The sequence below is a fragment of the Macrobrachium rosenbergii genome, chromosome 32, assembly GCF_040412425.1.
Source record: "Macrobrachium rosenbergii isolate ZJJX-2024 chromosome 32, ASM4041242v1, whole genome shotgun sequence".
Taxonomy (NCBI): domain Eukaryota; kingdom Metazoa; phylum Arthropoda; class Malacostraca; order Decapoda; family Palaemonidae; genus Macrobrachium; species Macrobrachium rosenbergii.
The window spans coordinates 971914-987671 of NC_089772.1; the positions used below are offsets into that span (position 1 = coordinate 971914).

The 15758-nt window shown below is 39.1% G+C and overlaps 1 protein-coding gene across 1 annotated transcript in view; it reads left to right on the forward strand.

The window, feature by feature from the left end:
- LOC136855604 (zinc metalloproteinase nas-34-like) overlaps positions 1–15026 on the forward strand; it is a 31878-nt gene extending 16852 nt beyond the window's left edge. Inside the window, exons 6-19 of the mRNA XM_067132698.1 lie at positions 62–130; positions 460–643; positions 2380–2570; positions 2863–3055; positions 4146–4272; positions 4450–4583; positions 5071–5154; positions 6511–6673; positions 6966–7103; positions 8674–8881; positions 9306–9397; positions 11224–11357; positions 13973–14071; positions 14440–15026. Coding sequence (XP_066988799.1) covers positions 62–130; positions 460–643; positions 2380–2570; positions 2863–3003 — 585 coding nt within the window. The 3' untranslated portion in view covers positions 3004–3055; positions 4146–4272; positions 4450–4583; ... (6 more) ...; positions 13973–14071; positions 14440–15026. The remainder of the gene's footprint in view (positions 1–61; positions 131–459; positions 644–2379; positions 2571–2862; positions 3056–4145; positions 4273–4449; positions 4584–5070; positions 5155–6510; positions 6674–6965; positions 7104–8673; positions 8882–9305; positions 9398–11223; positions 11358–13972; positions 14072–14439) is intronic.
- The last annotated feature ends 732 nt before the right edge of the window (positions 15027–15758 follow it).

A 15758-nucleotide genomic window follows, 5' to 3' on the forward strand; every position in this document is an offset into this window, starting at 1 on the left:
CGTCTCAATCGCTGCCTCCTTTCTCCAATGTCATGTTCTCAGGAACTGATTTCATCCCCAGGCAAAAGACCCTCCTATGTTCACCCCTCCAAGCAACGCCGATGCTGTTCCCATCCCGATGAAAGAAGACGTAAGTGCCCTCCGGTGACTTTTCTCTTTCCGTTCGTTAAGTTGACGACTCTGTGATGCTAAACAGTCAAGATTAATAGGATCAATATTAGTCAAGATTAAGGTTTCATATCATGATAAACATCCAGCTTTTTCGTAAATGTTTGTACTGTTATTTTAGAGAAACCAAAACCTTTGTTTAGTTTTCATTTCAAATACCAAGAACTTACATTTTCTTATGTTTGGAGTTTTGGTAACCTATTGCCATCTGTTTAAGTATTTTTACTCTAATGCTGCAGTCTTTTGTTTGGAGAAAGGAACGCGATATACTTTATGAACCCACCCCAACAGCTCGGTGGATTTGAGAACGTCAACCCCACTCACGTCAACGGCGAAGAGCTGTTTGAAAGCGACATCTTGCTGTCTCCTGAGCAGAGAAGGCAGTTTCTGGAGAGGAAGGCCATACCATCCCTTTCCTCGAGGTGGCCAAATGGACCAAACGGAACTCCAGTTGTGCCGTACCAGTTTGGAGACAGTGAGTGAATGACCACTTGCATTTTATCGAATGTTCAGAGATCTGCAACGACAGGATAACCACATGAACAAGAATGCCTCTCTTATTAGTGCTAATAATGCATCGATCATTCGCAAATCAATATTATTATTATATTTTTACTGTTATTATTATCTTTATCAATGTACATTTTTCTTAGTAGAACAAGCTGAAAGGCATTCGAATGCCAACCTAGTATATGTTCACAAAATAGAATAAGTGAAAAAAAGGTAAGCAAAGAGCAAAGAAGAAGAAAGGATTAAAAATAATGTGTATAGCCAAATCCTGTGCATTAATCAGTCTTACAGTGATCCTACACCATACATTTATTAATGCTGATCCCTATTTCATACATTCTTATGCTTCCTAGAAATTAATTAAGCTCCTTACTTGGCAGTGCTTAATCCTGTTCATGCAGCCACTTTCCAGCAGTCTTCTGCTCCTCCGGCCAGGACTTCCTTGAAACACTCTTTTTACCAACCCTACCGCCTTCCCCTCTTTGCACATTGTCACCCCCTTCAAATACTCAGATGCTGTTTTTCACCATTTGACCTCATCTTCCTCGAACTGATTCATTTCTCACCCTTCCTCCTACCCCTCAGACACTATAAATTAATATCATCAAGATTCAATATATGTCACCCAATGGCTTTCAGTATAAACAATTAATTTCTGTAAAAGAGGGCTGCCCTTACTACCATTTCATATTTCCAGCTACATTCCAGACTTTCTGGAGAACTCTGGCGGTCTTCTTTGACATAGTTGTCATCTGGTGCTTTCACCTTAAATCCCAGAATGAATCAGCTTGAGAATGAATCAGCTGCTATTCCTTCACTGTCCATCTCAACAGTTGCTGGCCTAACATTCTTGTTTCCACTGACCCTCAAAACCTCACTCTCGCTCAAATTCCCCTTCCAGGTTTGCTTCTACAACTCTCTTTTCTTTTTTTATCTTCCAAAAACCCTAAGATATAGGAATCAGATGAAAATATATCGTTTTCAGACTGGTAAAAATATCCTTAAAAGTACCAAGCAGCCATGGAAACAAAATTTCCTCGTCTGAGACCAGCCCGTCTACGAGATCTATCGTCCCTTGATTCATGACAGATGCTGACTGCTTTTGCGAAGTCGTATTCTGCACAGCAAGTCAACATATGCCTCGGCATTTCTGTCAAGTCTACTGTAATATTTTTCCATTTCCCTTTTGCTCAGAAACCTCTCTAACTTCTGTTTTATTACAAACTCTTGATCCACACCCTTTCCTTCGTCTAGTGCCGCACAGCTCTCGCATTGCAACTTCTTTAGCTGTTACTCTCTTAGTTAAAACTTTACTCCCTGTAAGCATTCCTTAAGGTTCTTTGCAGCGTCCCTTCGACTCCTAGGAACAACCCCCTTCATTTATTTTTCTGTACCTTTTTCAAACCTTTTTACTGACAATTTCTGTTTCAGGCCTGAATGACGTCATAGGCCCCAGCACTTGGCCTTCGGCCTAACTCCTATATTCTATTCTATCCTTACTCAACACCTTCCCAGATATACAGTATTAAGTAATGCTATAGTCCTTATAACACTTGAAGTCATTCATTTCATATTTGTCCTTTTACAAAGAAACGATCCTTGAAACCCTCTCTTCGTCCAGAATATCACAGGATTCGTTTACCTTCTCGCCTCAACAAAATAATGAGAATCATTTGCTATTTTTCTTCTACATTGTTCCAGCGGCTGTGAGTACCACAGCAGTAGAGGCTGGTCTGGCTCACTGGAAGGAGCATACTTGTATTGACTTCCAGTTGATCACAGGGACTCCTCCAAGCAGTTACTTGAACTTTATCAAAGGCTCTGGGTGCTGGTCATACGTCGGGATGCAGCCATCACCCCAGGATTTGTCCATCGGAACTGGATGCTCTTCGGTGAGTCTTTGGTACCCAGCAGAAGGGTTCCCTGTGCAAAATACCAACGGGACATGCAACCCTTCATTTGCATATCCATTGAACAATGATACGCTGTTTTAACATGAGAACCTCGTTCTCAGAACATTACGTATTACATTTTAATTTAAGTTGTTTGAACTTGAAGAATATACTTGAGCTTTTTTTTTCAATTGGTATTTCTTTGTTATGTATCCACAAATCATGCTGTCTGTTCCTTCAACAGTTGCTCTATGGGTCCCTAATGTTATTGTCATCTCTCATTTACTTTCAGCTGGGGACTGTTTGCTCACGAGGTGGGCCACGCCATGGGATTTCTCCACGAACAGTCACGTTCCGACAGGGATGGCTACGTGACCATCATTCTCGCAAACGTACAACCCGGCAAGGAGGGAAACTTCCTGAAAAGTGTTGACAACTACTCTCTGCCATACGATTTCTCATCAGATATGCACTATGGTTCGAATGTAAGTTGACTGACACCTTTCTTAAAGCTTACTACAGAGCCCCAGTTTATAGATTTTCATCTGATTCCTTTCTCTTCGGGTTTGTTAACGTCTTAAGGTAATCTTTAATTTTTATTCCTTTTATCTCGACGTTTTTCACTCAGAGACAACCGCAACTATTGAGTTCATTTATTTGTATAGTTCAGAATAAGAGGATCGAGGCCCGTCTAATGTAATTATGCAACCTCTCTTATGGCCGATATTCGAAGCTGGATTTCCTTATCATCAAACTGAATAGAAGAATCAGAAGGAGCGAGTTGAAAGGGAATTGTTACAGACTTTTTTTTGTTAGTGATAAATTCCAATGCATAAAAACTTCTCCGTACACTTAATAGCTGTCTATGCACGAAAGGCTAACTTTGAAGTCAGAGAACATTTCACCAGGTCCAGGAGCCTGTACTTCTTTTCAGATGGTGAAAAATGAGTTGGACTTTTGAAAATATAATCTTCGCGTTTTCATTTTTATTTGTGATCTGTGCCTTCATTATTGAGTCCATGTAGTTACGCGGAAACTGATGCTTAATCGGTATTTATATAGTTTACATGTATAGATGAAAAATTCTGAAGAATATAAAATGATATGAATATTTATATACATTCTATGTCTGGCGTACAGTAGGTCTAAATTACACGCCTTTTATCATTTCTTTGTTATACCCAAGGGAATTCTTATAGTACAAACACCAATAATTTACCTGCAATTACGAAATAAGGTTGCGTAACAGTTTTGTGAATTAGATTATGCTGGAAACAAATGCATATGCATTACACTTCATATCCTTGCCTTCGGTCACTAACTGAACTTTCAGTGTTCGTGCAGTATTTAGGGCATAGAATGTTCTAGTAAACAAAATCATTCTCCGAATTTCGGCATTTTTCTGCTCTGTCTTTTCTGGTGGTCGCAGTCGCTGGAACCAACCCTGGAAGCTTTAAAAAGAAATCTGAATGTTTCTGCTCCAGTCAATCTACTTGTCACAAGAATTTATGCAATACATTTTTTTGAGTCCGTATAATTCGCAGTACCGTCGGCTTTGTCTTGCCGTTGGAACAGTACTTTTCTGTGAACGGCAAAAACACAATAGTAACTAAGAATCCGTTGGCGCAAGAACTCATTGGCAACAGATATGGGCTGAGCCACTATGACAAGCTACTGGCCAACACGATGTATCCTTGCATTAGTAAGTTGAAGCTAGTATGATTTACCTGTTGCAGTACGAATAGTGAAGGTGGTTACAATTGGCGTCACATTCAGTATATACAAGGTGCTTTATAACTGAGACATTGGACAAAACAATAGTGAGGAGATTCAATAATCTAGTGCTATCCTTCCTTGTCCTTTCCACTTTACCAATCAGCAAAATGGATGCAAAAACTGCGGCATAACCACGAACCTGCCAGAACGATGGCTATGTAGGAAAGAACTGTTCCTGTGTTTGTCGCAGCGGAACAAGTGGCACTCACTGTGAGACCGTCATTCAAGGCTACTACGGTAAGAGGGTGATTTCTGGTCTTTGGTAGAGAATACTTGATAGCTCCTTTGACAGAAACGAATGAGATTCTGCAGTTCTTGGGGTTAATAGAATTTTCTTCTAGATCTGAAATACCACATCCCAAAATATCAGTTTTTATTATGGTAAATCTTATATAAAGTTATTTTGTAAGTATGTTTCATCCTTGAATTGATTGGCCTTAATATGACAAAAACAAAGGGCTTATTGAAAACATAGCCCATACCAAGCACATTATTAAATGTAATATATCCAGTCATTCTGAGAGAGTAGCTTTATTTATTTAAAATCAATGCATTCTGGATAACAGACTTCAGGATGTAAGAATAGTGGATTATATGAAGGAAAAACGTGCATTCTCTAGGTGATTCACTGACTGGAAGAATGGCTAGAACTCATACTTGCTCAAACTACAGTTTTGGACGAGAGCTTTGTCCTTGATCCTAGTTATTTTCTTTTGCGTTGCAGATAGTCTTCTCTCAGGTTGCTCAGCAAATGTCACTGCACCGGGGACAGTAACATCTCCCAACTACCCCAATCATTACTCATCAGGTAAGTTTACATTATACGGCAGCATGCTGTTTCTCAGGCACCTCCAACGCGGCATCAGGTGGTCTCATGTCCGATGTATCATCTGCGCTTTCCCTCGAACTCAGGATCGGTAGTCCTTGTCTTTACCATTTCCTGAAACAGGAACCTTTTGAACCTAACGTTAATTGCCTTCGGGTTCGGCATGAGAGCTCGTTCCCCTCAGCCTTTCATTCTGAGTCCCTCTCACGAAGTTTGATCATTTCACAAATAATTGTCCGATACCTTGGATGTTTTGTATTAATGTTTGACTGTTTAGCAGTTGATGGCCAAGGCTCTTCAGTTACAGAATTATATATGTTCATCGGAGAGACTGAAATCTGTACACGCTTTCTGAGGACTGCTATGGCCGGCTATTTCCTACTGTCGGATCCGAAGGTCAGAGAATGTTTGGCATGCAGTGGCCTGGTTGCCCGTTGCTCAACTTTACCCTTCCCTTCCTTCTCTTGGGCAGTTCTGTCTTTCCACTGGAAATGTTGACGATAAGTATGCCTGGTGACCACCATTGCTGATATCATGCAAATCAATAAATTCAAATAGGCTAAAGACTATGATTACTTTTAAACTGGGTAACCATTGAATTATATGCCCAGAAGGCAGTCTGACAGAAGATGACTTGATTCCTCCTTCTCAGTTATAAAAGAGTGGACCTTCTCTTCAGTCCTCCCTCTTTCCCAATTACTAGAAGTCCAAGGATGCAGTGTCGTAAGCTGAAACATAGACTGACTGCCTTGCCATTCCCATTGTACTTCAGTAAAAGTGAGCAATGACTAGTTTTATGACTTACTTCAGCTCAAGGCGATTCTTTTTATTTTCTAACAAGTCATCGTTAAGAAAAGCATTCCTGGTGTAAAACCTTTTCTGACAAGAACACCACGGAAAGTGACTACTACTACCACTGGCATTCATAAAAGGACTAAGAATTCCTGTCTCTCTCCTGGGCAAAGAAATGAAAGCTTACAGTACATGTAGCTGTCCACTGCCTTTCCTTTGGGCATCGCTAGTCAGAAATGCACTATGCTTCTTCCACTAATTGAGTTGTCTACGGTGCTTGGATTTTCTGCCTAGAGCCTCTAGTCACTCAGACCCCAAAGAACCGCCTTCATGAAAGGAGAATGAGCACATACATCCACCATAACATAAAACAGGATGAAAGAGAGAGGCCTGAAAATGCATACTATTTATAAGCACATTATTTTCTGCTTTGGTTCACGAATCTTGAAATAAAAATCAATTCAAGAACTGCAGAAGTAATGTTAGCATTAGCAGTACGAAGTATTCTCTCCTCCTTTTATTATCTTTTCTGTTTTGAATTTACAGGTATAAAGTGTGTGAAATGGATCCAGGCGCCTGTGTGTACCACTGTGAAGATAAAGTTCAATTCCTTTAGACTTTACGGAAGAGACGATTATTGTGCTGGAAACAGCTGCTGCTATTTCGATTCCCTTGAAATAAGGACCGGTAGTCTTACTGTCGGAGAAGTGTAAGGACTCAAAAGTTTGCTGTAAACGATTCTTGAGCATTTTGGCCGCATTATTGGGTCTAACCGACACTTTGAAAAATTATTTATGTTCTTATAATGATTGTGCCAACGATGAAGATAATTTCAAATGATCAAGTATCCTTGGCCTTGGTGCTTAAATATCTCTATTTATTTGGAAGTGGATAATGCACTAGCGCGCACTAGAACTTCACCGACCTTTGGAAAGATAATTTACTTACATTATTTTGGTAGATAATAAACTGATATATCTGCTTTTGTCTAATATTTGCAGCTACTGTGATCAAGACATTGCTGCCGGTACAGTATTCACTTCCCCGAGCAATCAGATGATCCTCTTCTTCCGAACAGGAACAAACTTCTATTCTGGATGGTCTGCTAATGTGACCTTCGAACCCGTTCCTTCGTGCCAGTAAGATTTTTTATTTTTATTATTTAAATTAAGTTCCTGAGGAAAACCTCAATTGATGCTTCCCACACTGAAGTCTGCAGACTACTCTTCCAGGATTTTTGTTCGAAATTCTTCGTTTCTCAGCTCCCAGTTACTAAAATCTTATTCATTTTCCATTTCTTCCACCCGATAAGCTCTTGGATTTTTAGGTGACTGATCATCATTTGAACTTTTAATAACAATTTTGGTTTCCGTCATGAAAAAGTTTGCTAATTTCCTTCCTTTTCCTTTCGTCTAGTGACAGTAAAAAGTTGATGAAATGCCTACTTGTGAAATTTTCTACTTCTTTTCAATATATATATATAAATATATATATATATATATATATATATATATAGTGTATATATGTGTGTGTGTGTGTGTTATGAGGATTAATCTGAAATTTTATGCATGGAGAAAATGAAAAACAAGATTAAATCATATTTGACTTCAGAGTTCAACCGTTACCTTGATTCATCTAGATGCTTGTTTTAATACTCTTAAGCTGTTTTTTATGTTGCTTAGATACAAGAAGTTGTTTTATTATCTTAACCCTTCCTTAGTGTCAATAGAATACATCATTAATGAAAGACGTTTCTTGGATATGGCCCTTTAAATGTGGATATAGGTGAAAATAGCATGATATTTGTCATTTGCTTTAAATTAAGCTAGCCTTCAGCTGGCATAGGCTCTCGCTCTTGGGCTGTGCGTGTAATGTCATGTGTGGTTGATGTACATCAGCCACACAGCCTCACAGAGATATTGGGAATCCTTGACATTTGCTCTAAGAGCACTGCCGGGGCCAACAAGGTTCACTGGCAACTTACAATATTTTGTTCTCGTGAACTGACGGATGCATGCGTCGTGGTGTGGCTTGTAATCTATGTTCACTCCTTTGCCAAGTGGCTGGGATGAGGCTGAACACTTTCCTTGTTTAGAGATCTTGGCACAAGGGGCTGCAGGCAGCTCATACTGGTATTGCAGAGGAAGGTTCGCCCCGTGTCACCAAAGATGTCTTCCTATTTCAGACTTGCTGTGATGGTACCACAGTCTCTTGTTTTAGACCTTGTTTTAGATTTTGCCTGGCATCAGCGAGTTCTTCGATGTTCAACTGCAGTTGAGAACCCTGTTCATTTCTATCCTGGATGCAGTGTCTGCTACAGGGTTTTTCTTTCTGGTGATTTGGCAGATGCTAACAGTTGTCACTTTACTGAACAGAGGGTATACATGGACTGACTGTTGCGGTAATCTGTCCAAGGGTTGAGTCAAAATTATTGCTGGATGGGTGCCTGGGAATCTCTCAACCTCTGGTGGACGTGAGTTCATGATTGAGAAGGGTGTGTTGTATCTTCTCTCTCCACTAGATGGGTTACTACCAAAAGCTGTTGGAGGTTATAAGCAAATATGCCCTTTGAACAACAGTGCCTCATCCCAGAATTTCTTTTGGGAAACCAGGATAGCATCACTTCTCAGAGAGTGTAGCAAGAGGGAAGTTACAGCGAAATGTGCTTCATATATTACTCAAAGGACTGATCTCTCGTAATTTCAACAGGCCAGAAACAACGTCGACAAGTGCTTCAGTCAGCACAACAACCAGCACCAGTACTTCCACCAGTGCCAGCACGACATCAACTGCGACGGGCACGGGCGACGCTTGCAGCGTTGCAGAGTTGGGACCTGGTGCAATCGAATGGACTTCTCCAAACTTTGGTCTGGGTAAATACCCCAACGGTGAATCCTGCGCACTTTCAGTCTCATCGGTAAGTCGTCACTCAGCAGGCCATAGATGGTCAGTGAACTGGCAAAAATGACAAGATTTTTCCATAAGAAAACGAAATAGATGACATTCATTTAATGTTTGCAAAAATTTATCATTGAATTCTTACACTTACAAAACAACAGAAAAGGATCAACAAATCTACTAGTGAAATATAGAGCGCTATTCACGACAGTATATCAGCATTATAAAGTATTTGCAAGAAATGTTGCAGGAAAAGCAAATGTTGCATTTAAAATATTTCTTACTCTCTAAAAAAAATTCATAAGATAAATCGTACACATTTTCTATATAATTTACTTGCCAATCCTTATACACATTTCTAGTGTGGTTGTTTGATGCCAGTTTTCACAGCCTAATCATCCAACCAAATGCATCATTTAGTAAACAAATGGTTATCCCCACAGACGTCTCCAAAATGGGCGCAAATAACCCTGAATACATTCAGCCTAGACAGAATGGATCGTGTTTCGTTGTGGCCCCCTCTTATCTGCATGACGTACGTACTTTTCCTTGGTCTAGTTACGGAGGGCCGTCCTCCATTGCTGTTGCCATATGCTAAATTTATTTTCTGTTTCTCAGTTGTCTCATTTAATATCATATATATCCTCTTCTTCTTTTAACCTGCTTGTTTTTTCCATTTGTATGGGGTAAGCACGATGCAACATACTGTATATGTATTGTGTATATTTGTGTATTTATGTATATATATATATATATATATATATATATATATATATATATATATATATATATATATATATATATATACTATATATATATTATATATAATACATAATTTTACATTGTATCAAAAGGATTGCTCTGAGTTGAGGTCACAGGTGAAGACGGAGGTTACCATTCTGAGTACAGAAGGCTTATAAGTGGAAATATATATAGGCCTAATGTTGGTATTTTGTGTGTAATTGTGTTTGTGTGTACGCTTACGCTTATTCCTTTGTATGGGGAGGAGTATGACTAAGATTTTCAGAGGAAGGCGATCGCTTAATATAACTGGCATGAGGATATTCAGGTTTCTGACTGGGGAAGAGATAGAAAGAGAATAACTGAGGAGGAAAGTTTGGGGCCTGTCGAGAAAGAGTAAAATTGTGAATCTGCTGCGCGCGCAGTTTGAGAGTGAAGATATGGTTGGTGAGCATGGGCCTAAAGAGAGCTTGTGATAGACAGTTTGTGATCATTGTGTAGGGAATGTGCAACCAGATGATGATTTGTGAAGAGTGGTTGAAAGTTTTTATGGCGACAACATTGCACGTTAGGTATGTAATTTCCGTGTAACATTCCTATGCATGCAGTGGTGAGAGAAGTCAGTAGGAGGAGAACTGACATGTGCATGTTATAATATGGAAAAGGAAAAGTCCCTACAGATATGACATTGCACACCTTCGAAAAATATCAACAATACTATTGAAAATTGATTACCTGTTTAAATGTCAAACGCATAGGGAACTGTAATAGTTAAAAAAAAAACTTAAAAATCTTCACGGCAATCAGAACTACGTTGTGGAAAATGTGGAAGTTTCACCAGCCTCTCTGACCTTCAACTTAAAGCAGACGATTTAAACTGACATATTAATTCCTTTCTTTTCCTAAGTGAAATGGAGTTTTTTTTTTTTGTTTTTTGCATATTTAAAAGATGAGTTAGGATTGATGAGACAGGAATTTCCTCAATCTTGCTGCCAGAGTGGCTTCTTCTTCTAAATACTTCGGAACACCCATTGCATAGAGCCTTATAGCTAGATCCTCCTAAGCCGTCTCTACATTTCAATCGAAATTTCCTGTTTTTTTTATTTATTTAAATGACTGTAACATCTAGATCATTGTTAGTGTTCTGTAAAAGAAAACTATTGAGATGGCTTTGTACGTCCGTCCGCACTTTTTTGGCCCGCCCTCAGATCTTAAAAACTTCTAGGGCTAGAGGGCTGCAAATTAGTCTGTTGATCATCCACCCTCCAATCATCCAACGCACCAAACAGCAGCCGTCTAGCCTCGATAGTTTTTATCTTATTTTATGTAGACATGACCGTGCTTCTGGCAACGCTATAGGACAGGCCACCACCGGGCCGTGGCTGAAAGTTTCATGGGCCGCAGCTCATACAGCATTATATGCTGTACAGAAAACTCGATTGCGCCGAAGGAAACTTCGGCGCATTTTTTACTTGTTTTCTTTTTCATTGCATGGTACTTTAATAAATAACGTAATGTACTTTTTGCCATTGATAACCATTGTTTTGGAACGCCAGTTAAGGCTTCATGTGCAGTCATTCAAATCCATCCAAACCGTTACCACGCTTGCTCTCGCCGCAGTCTGACAGGCCTAAAGTACGGGACGAGGAAGCTTCCGTCCGCGAATTTCGACGCCGAGTTCGTGACCAACGCCCGAAGAAAACAGCATCGGATTCAACATCACAATCGTCAGCAAAGCGAGCAACTGTCATAAGGTGAGTTTCAGGCGGTTTCCCACGAGCACTTAAACGGTTCTGGCCACTAGTTGCATCATGCTGCCAAATTTAACAAGTATACTTCTGGAATACCTGCCTTCTTTTTGGGTGCGTTGCGCCCTGGAAACCTCTGAATCCACATCAGGATTCAAACATGAACTAGGAAACGCAGCAACCCCCTGCTAACCTATTACACTACACTGACGCAGGTTTAGCAAATGAGAAAATTAAGAATACCTGCTTAAAAAGCGCTCTTGTAGCTGCGTTAACATAAACTTTGGTGGTCAGTTGCTACAAGATCTCAGAAAACTCGCTCATGAGACGCAGTCTTTCCTCGTTTTAAAAGGAAACAGCAGTTACTGACGAAGCACATTATTCAGGACTGACCTCACAGTCAAGATGGTGATGCATTATGAACTGCTGCTCGTAGTGTCTCTTGGTTCATCTACAACTTTGCAGAATTATAGTTAGCCTTCCAAGGCATATAATTTTCGTCTCTCTCACTTTTTCTCTCTGGTACAGCGGAATGATAAAGTATAGTGATTCTTATTTTAGTATCACCGATCTGTTTTTCATAGTGAATTAGTCATTTCTCTCTCTCTCTCTCTCCCTCCTCATACTATAACTGGTTCACTTAAGGTAGATTCTTACGCCTACGAGACGTTTGTTTGGTGGGCTCTGATTGGCTGGTACCTGGAGGTTGGCGGCTCGCTCACTGTCTCATTTTTACGTCTGCCGCTCAGAAAACTAGCAACATGTTTATATTTCTTCATTTATCTCACGTTTTGAACAAGATAGGAAAGTTTTGGTCATGGGATTCCATTAATTGACACACAACTAAATCATGATTTCCTGAAATCAATAAGATAAAACACAAAGGAATTCGCGGTAAAGTGAAGAAGGCATTTAATTCTTTATACCTGTTTTTACTTATCATCGGATTTTGCATCACTCATGCAATCAAGATAAAACAAAACTTGTGTTTTCATACAATAAATTCACCCTGAATACGCTGGTGCTTTCAGATTTTAGATGGGTGTCATATATGAAGAGAAAATGAAGAATATGTCTTATTATGTTGCATCCGTTCTTGACTCAGTTTGCCAAGCCGTTGACAGTTGCCAATTAGCGATATGAGAAGATTGCAGTTTCGACAATATTTGCCGCATTATTATGTCATTACAATTTCCATAAATAAATGCATAGAATTCCCATTATGACTCTCGAACACTTTCACTCCAATATCATATATGCCTGTATGTCTGGACATATCTGATAAAAAAAAAATAATCTGATGGATGCATCTGGATGTGCTGGCTTCAATTTAGACCGCCAACAGATTTTATGGTAAGAAATAAAAAATGTGCTTTCGTTCATTGAATGAACTTATGAAAACCATAAGCTTTTGATGTTATTGACCAGAGAAACAAGCGGCCATAATAAATGCACTCATCATTATGTAGGCCTGTTATTTATCATGTAGCCTACAGTTTCTACGAAAATTTCTCACCTAGACTAAATTGAATGCATCCATCTGATTATTTTTTTTCTTATCAGATATGTCCAGACATACAGACATATATGATACTTGAGTGAAAATGTTCGACAGTCATAATGGGAATTCTGTGCATTTAATTACAGAAAATGTAATGACATAATAATACAGTAAATGTTGTCGAAACTGCAAACTTCTCGTATCACTAATTGACAACTTTAAACAGTGCCTCAAAGTTCTCGCTGTTTGCAGACCACGTTTGTTGGCACTACTGCCAAACTGAGTCAAGACGGATGCAACATAATAAGACATATTCTTCAGTACACTACTCTTCACATATGACACGCATCTAAAAATCTGGCTGGTGTATTCAGGGTGGATTTATTGTATGAAAACACAAGCTTTATTTTATCTTGATTGCATGAATGATGTAAAATCCGATAAGTAAAACAGGTATAAAGGATTAAATGCTTCTCTCTTCACTATTACGTGTTGTAATTCCTTTGTGTTTTATCTTATTAATTTCAGGAAAACATGATTAAAACCGAATCCTATGGTATGACCAAAACTTTCCTATCTTGTGCAAAACGTGACACAAATAAAGAAATATAAACATATTGCTAGTTTTCTGAGCTACAGACGTAAAAATGAGACAGTGAGCCAGACGCCTACCTCCGGTACCAGCCAATCAGAGCCCGCCAAACAAACGTCTCGTAGGCTCAAGAATCTACCTTAAGCGAACCAGCTATAGCCTAGGTACGACTTATGGCTGTCTTGCAGTTTTCGTTTTTCACATTTAGAATAATATTGTCTTAGCTTTTTCTTCAGTACTGTATTTTCAATTGATTTGTGCTATAATTTTTTAGATAGAAAGACTTGGATACATGTTTTCTTCTTTAAGAATTTAGCGAATTGGTTCCTCGAAGTACATTAAAAAAATAACTATAATAACGATGCAGTTAGTAACTCTCAGTTGGATCATTATTTAAAATATATATTGCGTAGTTTTGGGGCAGACAACTTTTCAAGTACTCCAGTTAAAATAAGACTTTTTGATTTGACTGAGAGAACTCATTCATGAAGGACTCACGACAGTTTTCATTCCTTGAAATGTTTACAGCTGATCAATGCAACTGCCGTCGGAGCCAATGGCACAATAGCTGCTCCAGCACTGCCCAATTATACCTGGCAGAGGAAAGCTTGTGAATTCTGGATAAGGGTGAGTTCCAGCCGGGTGTGATGGCAACGTTGGGTGTCAAGCCACCAAATATTCGTGAAATTTTACCTCTCATCTCCCTGGACTCCATATTAACCCTCTTTCATTTATGGAGCCACTTCAATGGAATTGTTCCGTAAGATTCCTTCACTTCTCAGTTCAAACAATCATTTGCTTAGCATGTGAAAGTCTAAAAAGGTGACTTGCAGTGTAGGTAGATTTTACTATTTTATATTAAGTATACATACACGCACATATATATATATGTGTGTGTATCTATGTATACACACACATATACATGTGTGTCTATATATTATATACATGCATTATATATACATATATATGCACACATATATCTTCCTTTATGGCAGTCTCCAATCGACACCCGGATTCAGCTCGACTTCACCTCAATGGCTATGTCGGTGGACTGCGCAGTGAACATCGTCGTTGTAAATGGAGCAGGTGACGTCACTTATCCTTCAGACAGCAGCGACAGGTACTGTGGAACGAGCCTTCCCCCGTCAACAACATCTGCGGCCAATAAGATGAACTTGCTCTTCTTCAGCAAAGGAGATGCAAACCTGTTCTCTGCGACATGGACTGTCGTTGCAGCATAGCGAACGAGGTCCTGAAATTTCTTTGGCAAAATGATGAGAGTGCTGCTTTGGCGTTCAAAATTTCTCATCCTCTGAATAAATTTCGATAACTGCCACTTTTTCTCTGACATGTGTTCAACATCCTGAAGGTTTCATTATGTAATCAGCAAAAAAAAAAAAAAAGTTTGAACAAATATCTGTTAAAAATCTGCCTTGATCATATCATCGCACGAAGCCTGAATGACCTGGAAGATGAGGTTGTCTGGCCTGTACTGTGAACGACTTCACTTACTTCCTTCCCTTTTGGGTTTCATTGGCCTAATATTTATTTCAGTGGGAATATAAAATTCTTGTAAACCTTATCATTTTTCATTATTTCCCTTGTGGCGAGCCTATTCTGCGGAAAACTGTAAGACATTTTTTCTTGTTCCATTATGAGGACGTTATTATCATTATTATTCAGAACATGAACCCTATTCACATGAAACAAGCCCACAGGGACCACAACGAGGGTGGGATTCCAAAAATTTGATGTTCACTGAAGAGAGACATGCTCAGGAAATAAAAGGAGATTTGCTATTAGAAAAGAAAAAGTAAATTAACAGCTAATAAATAAATAAATGCAAAAATGCTGCGGTAGTATCAAAACACCAAGAGAATTGTTTAGGGCAGTAATACATTGCGCCACAGTCCGGCGGTGTGAGGAATAGATGAATATTAAAATATAGTTGAGCAAGCGGAGGGACCTTTACATGCATATCGGATTAGTATCACTATTCCTCTTTATGAATACCAGGGCGGTGTTGAGATATACACATTTCACGTTCGCTAGCATGATATCTCGTTTTGCCCAGATCTTATGTTAAAATGAATGATTTAGTTCCCCCTCCCAGTGCTAAGAAGTAACATCTGATTTTTAAGTTAGTATTGTTTTTACGAAGTTTCAGGAAGTCCAGTTAGCATTTAGGCTCTCTAAATGTAAGACATGTTGTCTCAATAGTTGGTTTGAGTAGTTAAAGTAAGTCATTGTGGTTTTCCCTGACCCAGCCACAGTTAATGGTGTTCAATAGTACTTGGGGATAACTTTTTATTAC